Here is an 8,850-nt window from a genome sequence, read left to right as displayed (position 1 = left end):
ATACTGGATTTAACGCTTGGGAACTGAATCGGTTGTTCCATTACAACCCTGGCAAGCATTTTTATTTTCGTTTTTGAGCACGTGTTTGAACTGGAAAATGGAAAAAAAAACATTTATATAATATTTGGAATGTTATTAACTTATTATTTTACTTTTACTAAACACACATCTTTGATTTTATTACGTTGTAGTTAGAAAAACGAGCTAATCTTGGGTTAGAAAAAACATTTATATGAAAACAGAATGGTAACACATTACTCAATGTATTAGCAAACATGAACTGACAATGAGTAATATATTTACAGCATTTAATAATCTTTGTTATTGTTTATATTAGTTTTAAATTGTTAATTGACTAACCTCGACCGATTTTTACAAAGCAACAGTAAATTGTTAAAATGAACATTAACTTAGATTAGTTTTTAAATTCTGCAATATTTCATAATTCACATTTATATGCATACTTTCTACATTTATTTATTGTTATGTTTTCTTAATAAATTCTAAACTGGATTTCTTTTATAGACTTTTTTCAAATTTCTCCTTTTTTCTAATCTTTAAAATTGGAAAAGTTGCACCAAGCATTTCACTGCATGTCATGTGTATGTGACCAATAAAACGTGACACTTTATACATTCTGTAAAACTGGGATGGGCAAACTTTTTTGACCCGAGGGCCACATCAGATTTTGTAATACGAATGAATGGTCGCATACTATAGTGTGACAATAAGCCTCTTTTATTTATTTCATATCAACACTCCATTACTACAATACTGTAAATAGATATAGATGAGGATGCAGTTCCTTGTACCATAATATTGTACACATCACTGGATATACATACAAATATGAAAACAGATGTGTACAATTCTGAAAAAAAAATGTAAATATTACCATCTAAAACATTTGACATAGTAAGAGGCTCATTTCTAGGGTTGTCAAAAGATATACAAATTTAAAAGTTTATGTTGCATAATATATGTGTATGCACTGTGTGTAATTATTTTGTATATATATATAAATACACACACATGGATGCATGTATTTTAGAAACATTTACAAGTATATTTAGATTTTGATATAATTGATATTATATATAAAAAACATACATGATTTTTTTTTCTTAAATGTATATGTGTGTGTGTATTCATATATACATAAAAATTACTCTCAACACACACAAATATATTATGCAGACACAAACTTTTATTTTGTATGCGATTAATCATGATTAATCTTTTGACAGCCCTACTCATTTCACATCCATTGTGAGCTATATAATTATCACCCTTAGGAAAATTAACCATGGTTATATTAAAGTATAGTAGTAGTGCATGTTTTCAACAGATTGATCACAATTTTATTCAAATTCAATTCAATTCTATTTTCAATTCAATTTTATAGCGCTTTTCAAAATTGTTTAATTGTTCTAAATCAGCTTTACATTAATAAAAACAAGAAAAAAAAAAACAATAAAGGGAAGTGCTTGATGGTCGCTGGTCAGACATCAACTGGAAATCATGATGATGGTAGGCCAGTAGATCAGTGGTGTGATGGGCTTCACGGCAGCAGGAACAGGTTAAACTATTATTGTTATAAGACTTGACTATCATAATTTTGTAACCACATGGTTTTACAACAAATATGCTTACTATAGAGTGCACGGAAATCATCTGAGGTGCATTGCTAGCTACTTCGTATCCACCACCAGGCTGTAGTTTGCCCATGCACTGCAGTAAGTATTATTAATCCATGTTAACTAATGCAACAAATAAAACCTTAAAAAATGTAACCATTAAGTAACCAAATAAATAAGTTCTTACACTAAAAATCCTGGGTTGTTTTCTACCCAGCATTGGATCCAAAAGGAACAAACCCAATCGTTGGGTTGAATTAACACAGAAAATCTTTATATTTGACCCAACAATAGGTTAAAACAACACAGCATAAAGTAGGTTAAATTACAACTCAACTGGTTGGGTTCATCCCTTTTTGACCCAATGTTGGGTTGAAAATAACCCAGCATATTATTATAATTATTATTACAAATATAATATTAATAATTTAGAAAAACTGAATGATAAAGTTTCATCTCCGTGACAAATGATCAAATCACATATTTGTTAAAAGTATACTGACTGAGTTATTCTTCCAATATGCAGTAGATTGGAAAAGCTAAAATGCATAACTGGCACATTTACATCAGATTATGAACGATTATAGCAACAATCTTGAAAAAATTGTCCAAGTGTGACTATGCTGTGAATTCCTAACACTCCTAAAAATGTCTTAATATAAAAGTAAAAAGTGATAGAAAACCAACGGTGTTAATTGGCCATTGAAAGTCTCCATCATCCAATGTCAGTTCCCAGCTGGCTGATGGCAAACCAGCAGCTGTTTAGCATCATTAGCATTGGTGAAGTTATTAACTCGAGTATCTGGGTGGCAGCTTTGAGTCTGTAACCACAGGTACGCTCATTCGCACGTTCTTTACAGAGAGAGTCCAGTCACACAGCGGTAAGGGAAATGTCTGCACGTAAAGTGCTGACTGGGAACAGGAAGACGCACCGCTGATATTCCTTCTACAACCTAAGCCTCTTTCAAAATGCCCCCTCATTCAAATGCAAAACCATAAGCTTTTCATAAGATAATTAGCTCCTTCACACTTGAATCATGCATTTAATGGCCCATACTGTTTGTTTAAACAAATGCAGGAAATTTGTTTTGAATACTTGATAATAATCTCGTATAATCGAGAAAGACTTCATTAATAAATCCCATGTAGCCCACACACAATCAGGCTGTGCGAAACAGAATTTTGCAGCTCTCCAGCACCCCCCCCCCTTCAAAAACGTCTATTGTGTTTTGACACAAAGGAGTCCCCAGCACCCCATAGGTGGTAGAGATGAGCGAGTTTGATTAGCTGGTCTCTGGCTTAAGGCATGGGAGGGTTGTAAAAAGGTTTAATCTGAAACTCAAACAGAATTTGGATTTTGGCCAATTAATGGCAAATTGCAGAACGATGGAAATGTAAAAGAAGCAGATGCGGTAAAACAGGGTATGTCATGAAAATGGTCAAGAAATGTTCAGGTGCACGCCAATATATAAACAAGATATAAGAAATGACATTTTCATATTTTGCATTGCATATGAAACTCATGGAAGTGTGAGCGGGGCACAAACTAACGCGGGGTTAATTGTAACATGGCTACTTTAAATATTTATACAGGGCCGAGCAATTTGTGCTTTTGGTCTCTTATTGTCAGAAGATGATCTCCTGTGATGTTTTGATGCTATTGAACAAAGCGTGTTTTGGAGGCATGGTTACCTTAAACATAACAGCATTTTGAAACATGTCAGCAACTCCTAGTCACTTATAGCTGGGATTAAAACATTTTTACACAGCAAGTTAGTGTTAAGCCTCCGGTATACAATGATACTGAAATGAAAACAATGTAAATACTATTCATCAAAATAATAACTGGTAATTCAATATCAGGGGAAATAACTCACAATTATGATTTTTTTGTCTTAACTGTGCAGCCCTTTAAAAAAAATCTAATTATATGCATTGATGCATAATACAAGGATCATGGATGGATATATATCCACACATTCATCTATTATAGGCAGATATATAAACAATATCCACCTTTAGTATATAGACAGAATTTGATTGAATTATTTGTGTTTAAAAAACATTTCTAGCAAACCCTCTGTTTGTTACAATGAGCCCCACCTTTGGGGTAAGTTGTAACGTTTGCAGTCCTGTCGCTTTCAGAGTAATTGTACGATCAGTGTTGGGGTAACGCATTACAAGTAAGGTGCATTACGTAATAATATTACTTTTCTGAAGTAACAAGTAAAGTAACACATTACTTTATAAATCTACAAATTAATATTTGAGTTACTTTTTAAAAAAAGTAATGCGAGTTACTTTTCAGTTTAATTAATTCAATTTAAAAATAAAATAATGTACTGAATTAAACTATTAACGTAGAACTACGTACTCTGTGCGTCTGAGCGGGAACAGTTTGAATCAGAAAAACGGAGATGGCAGGCCAGAGCTTGACATTTTTTGCAATCATAAAAAACACCTGCAAGACCTGAAAGAGATCAAGCCTCAGCCAAGTAAGAAAAAGTAACGCAAAAGTTTCTTAAAAGTAACGTAAGCATTACTTTCCATGAAAAGTAACTAAGGAACGCAATTCCTTACTTTTTTGGGATGTAACTTAATACTGTAATGCATTACTTTTAAAAGTAACTTTCCCCAACACTGTGTACGATAACGATAGATCTTACAAAAAAACTTTAAGTGTTTATTTGTAGCAGAGATGTGTGTTGATTGTGTAAAAAATTATTAATCTAACTTAAAATTTTTTTGAATGATGGAACCAAAGCCGCTCATTAAAAAAAATATACATTTTATAAGTATTTGTGTTCCTTGGAATTAAACCCACAACATTTTGCACAGCTAATGCAATGCTATACATCAAATTAGTATTGTAAATTAACTATAGTTTTATTGTAAATATTGTAAAGACGACATTTTATATAGAATTTTGTGTTTAAAAGACATCTATTAGCTCAGACGTTTAGACAAATACAATGCAAAAATTTAAGTGAAAATGTAACAAACGTCTAACCTTAGCCCAAGAAAATAAAATATATAAATGAAACCAAACACCTTGTAATCAATGTTGACTTTGCTTACACAATGGAATATCAGACATCTCACTAGTTTATTTTGGCTAGAAATGGGCACACAACCAGCGGAACTTACATATATATTTTTTATATCTCTTAAAGGGACACTCCACTTCTTTCCGAAAAATTTTCCAGCTCCCCTAGAGCCAAACATCCGATCCTTACAGTTTCGAAACCCATTCAACCAATCCCCGGGTATGGCGGTACCACTTTTAGCACAGCCTAGCACAATCCATTGAATCCGACCAGACCACTAGCATCGCGCCAAAAAACAACCAAAGAGTTTCGTTATGTTTCCTATTTAAAACTTTGACTTTTTTGTAGTTACATTGTGTACTAAGACCGACAGAAATTTAAAAGCTGCGATTTTCTAATGTACCATGGCTGCAGCAGGCGTAGTGATATTACGCACTTCCCGAAAATAGTCCCCTGCCATTGAAAGTAACCAAAGGGACTATTTTCGGGCAGTTCGTAATATCGCAACTTTTAATTTTCTGTCGGTCTTAGTACACGATGTAACTGCAGAAGAGTTAGAAGAACGAAACTCTTTGGTTATTTGTTTAGCGCGATGCTAATGGTCTAATCAGATTGAATGGATTATGCTAAGCTATGCTAAAAGTGCTAGCGCCAGACCCGCAGATCAGCTGAATGGACTTCAAAACGGCAAAAATCAAATGTTTAACTCTAGGGGAGCTGGAAAATGAGCATACTTTCAAAAAAAGTGGAATGTCCCTTTAACATTTATTTGCTTGTTATGTGCTTTGGCAATGTAAATACCCTTCTTTACCATGCCAATAAAGCTATATGCAATATCTAAATAAATATATATACACACACTACATAAAAAACTATGTAGTGACTGATGTAATTTTTCCTGAAAGTGAATGTATACTCATGCATAGGCTACTTTAATGCATTTGCCATCATTTAATCTAACATGACTGGAGCCGGTCATTTGCTCTTTCTGGTGAAGAGATGCTTGTGTCACAAAGAGGCCACTCAATCACTTTGAGAGCAGCGGGCCCAAAAACCCGAGAGCTGCTGGCTTTGACAGCCATTGTGGCCCAAATAACAAGAGTAGCTCCAATACGAGCACAATTGGTTCTTTAGGAAGCAGAAAATTCCATGCTCAGCCAACCGGGTTCAGACCGTCAGCGTTACAAGCTGGAAATCCAATTGAGATTAAAAAGGGTGCTGGTTAACTGTAGGGCAACATTTTAAGATTACGAAAAAATAAAGTAATAATAACCGAATAATTGGAACACAATAATGAAAATGCAAGAGCAGTCTTACAACCTTTTATTGCAGAAAAAGCAACATTCAATTAAGGAATGATTGTGCATTTAATTCGTATGTCTCATATGTTGCATCCGTCGCGAGGCTTCCTCTGGGATTCTCTTTTCCTCTTGACCGGCATGGCTTTGTTTCGGGTCACGCTGGCTGCATTAAACACTTCTTGGCACTTTGGTGGCTCTGGCTCTCCAGTTTCCCTGTGTGAGAGAATGGGGAGGGGCGGGGTTAATGGTGATTCAAGTCCCTGTGACCTTTTCAAAGCTCCCTGTCAAACAACGAAAAGCCGCCTGCTGAGGCGAGGGCTGGACTCAGGAAGAGGGAATTTATGAATCTGTTTACGCACACATTCACACACTCTCTCTGTCACACTCCCTCGTCGTTTGCAGAGCGATCGAAGTGCTGGAAATGTTTCTTTGTTCAGTCGAGGAGAAATTATTTTTTTTAAAGAAAAACATTCCAGGATTTTTCTCCATATTGTGGACTTATTGGACAGTTTCAAAGCAGTTTAAAATTGCAGTTTAAATGCAGCTTCAAAGGGCTCCAAAAGATCCCAACTGAGGCATTAGGGTCTTATCTAGCAAAAAAATCGTCATTTTCGCAAAAAAATTCTTTTAAATCACAACTTCTCGTCTTGCACCAGCCGTGTGAGGCGTGAGTGTAACCTTATGTCAAAACGTCATGCACTGTAAAAAAATTCCGTAGAAATTGCAGCTGGGTTTCCGGTAACTTACCGTAGATTTAAATGTATGTTTTTTACTGGCAACATTTTGTTAAAAGTTAAATGAACATTAAACATTTACAAGTCTTTGTCTTACAGAGTAAAACTAAAAATACAGCATAAAGCAAAACATTCTGGGAAACAAAATCTGAAGCAAAAAAACTGAAAAAGGTTGATGATGATTTCTGGTTCCCAGAATGCTTTGCATGAGGCTGTTATTGTATAGTTTTATTCTGTAAATATTTAAAATTGATTTAACCTTGAAAAAACCTTCGCCAGCAAATAACATAAATTCAAATCTAGGGTAAATTACCGGCAACCCAGCTGCAATAACATTGTAATTTCTACAGATTTTTTTACAGTGTGGGTTACATATGTGAAACGCACATTTGCGGACCATTTTAAACAATAAACTGACACAAAGACATTAATTAGTATCATTCCAAATACAACACTGTCAGAATGATCTTCTATCTCCACACTTGTAAACACTGGAGCGGTAGTTTTGCATACGTAAAAAAAATCTGTAGAAATTACAGTATAACTGGGAATTATTGGCAGCTAGCTGCCAGTAACTTACCGTAGACTTTACATCCATGCTACATACTGGCAACAGTTTGTTCAATGTTAAATGAACACGAAACATTTTTAGTCTTTATCTTCTACAGTAAGATACTGGCAACCAGCTGCATTATTACAGCTTATTTTTTACAGTGTACGCAATACGGCTAGTGCAAGACGAGAAGTTGTGGTTTAAACGTTTTTTTTTGTTGTTGTTGTTTTTTGGCGAAAATGACAATCATTTTGCTAGATAAGAATCGCTTATGCCTCGGTTGGGATGGTTTAGAGAGCCCTTTGAAGCTGCACTGAAACTGCAATTTTAACGGCATTGAAACTGTGAACTGTCGAGGTCCAATAAACTCCACCTGTATGGAGAAAAATCCTGTTTTCCTCAAAAAACGTAAAAGATTAAAAAATCCATATAATTTACTCACCACCATGCCATCCAAAATGTTGATTTTCTTTGTTCAATCGAGAAGAGATTTTTTTCATTTTAAAGAACTTTAATGGACCCCAACACTTAACAGTTTTAATGCAGTTTAAAATTGCAGTTTCAAAGGACTCTAAACGATCTCAAACGATGCATAAGGGTCTTATCTAGCGAAACGATTGTCATTATTGGCAAGAAAAATAAAACATATGCACTTTTAAACCACAACTTCTCGTCTATCTCCGGTAAAGTGACGCGCCAGTGCGACCTCACGTAATTGCGTAATGACGTCGAAAGGTCACGTGTTACATATATGAAACGCACATTTGCGGACCATTTTAAACAATAAACTGACACAAAAACATTAATTAGTATCATTCCACATACAACAACATCAGAACGGTCCTCTTTCTTCACACTGGGGTGTAGTTTCGAACGTCATCCGTGACTTCTTGACGTGAAGACGTATTAAGTGAGGTCGCGCTGGCCATCACACGACCGAAGGAAGAAGAGAAGTTGTGATTAAAAAGTTTTTTCTTTTTCTTGCCAAAAATGACAATTGTTTCGCTAGATAAGACCCTTATGCCTCGTTTGGGATCGTTTAGAGTCCTTTGAAACTGCAATTTTAAACTGCATTAAACTGTTAAAAGTTGGGGTCCATTAAAATTGTTTTAAATTAAAAATGTTTTCCTCAAAAAACATAATTTCTTCTCGACTGAACAAAGAAAGACATCAACATTTTGGATGACATGGTGGTGAGTAAATTATCTGGATTTGTTTTAAGAAAATGCACTAATCCTTTAATTTCTTTAATGAGAGTGGAGTATTCCTCTAAGGCTACGTGTACAACGATTTATTATAAAATGGAAAAATTTTTCCTTTGCAATTAAAAAAAATTAACACCATAAAGATCTGCGTTTTCACATATCACCCTACAGTAGCTTTCAGACTACAGATTTTCAAGAACCTCCAGGTATCTCTATTTAAGGGCTAATATAATCTTGGGTCAGTTGTTTTTCTGTCAGATCCTGCAGTGATGATCCTTCATGCTAAGATCAGCGTGATGCTTTCAGCAGTCTCATCTCTAAAACTAGAGGCGCTGAAATCGATATGGAGGCTGCCATCAGCATCTTTATTCTG

The 8,850-nt window shown here is 34.9% G+C and overlaps 1 protein-coding gene across 2 annotated transcripts in view; it reads right to left on the bottom strand.

The window, feature by feature from the left end:
• Window positions 1–5,992: 5,992 nt before the first annotated feature.
• trip4 (thyroid hormone receptor interactor 4) overlaps window positions 5,993–8,850 on the bottom strand; it is a 92,954-nt gene continuing 90,096 nt past the window's right edge. For both annotated transcript variants that reach the window (XM_055214691.2, XM_073859438.1), the window contains exon 13: window positions 5,993–6,198. In XM_055214691.2, the coding sequence (XP_055070666.2) occupies window positions 6,140–6,198 (59 nt within the window). In that variant the 3' untranslated portion in view covers window positions 5,993–6,139. The remainder of the gene's footprint in view (window positions 6,199–8,850) is intronic.

The sequence above is a fragment of the Misgurnus anguillicaudatus genome, chromosome 21 (assembly GCF_027580225.2).
Source record: "Misgurnus anguillicaudatus chromosome 21, ASM2758022v2, whole genome shotgun sequence".
Taxonomy (NCBI): Eukaryota; Metazoa; Chordata; class Actinopteri; order Cypriniformes; family Cobitidae; genus Misgurnus; species Misgurnus anguillicaudatus.
Note: the sequence above shows the minus strand (reverse complement) of the source record. Positions and strands in the feature narration are given on the sequence as shown.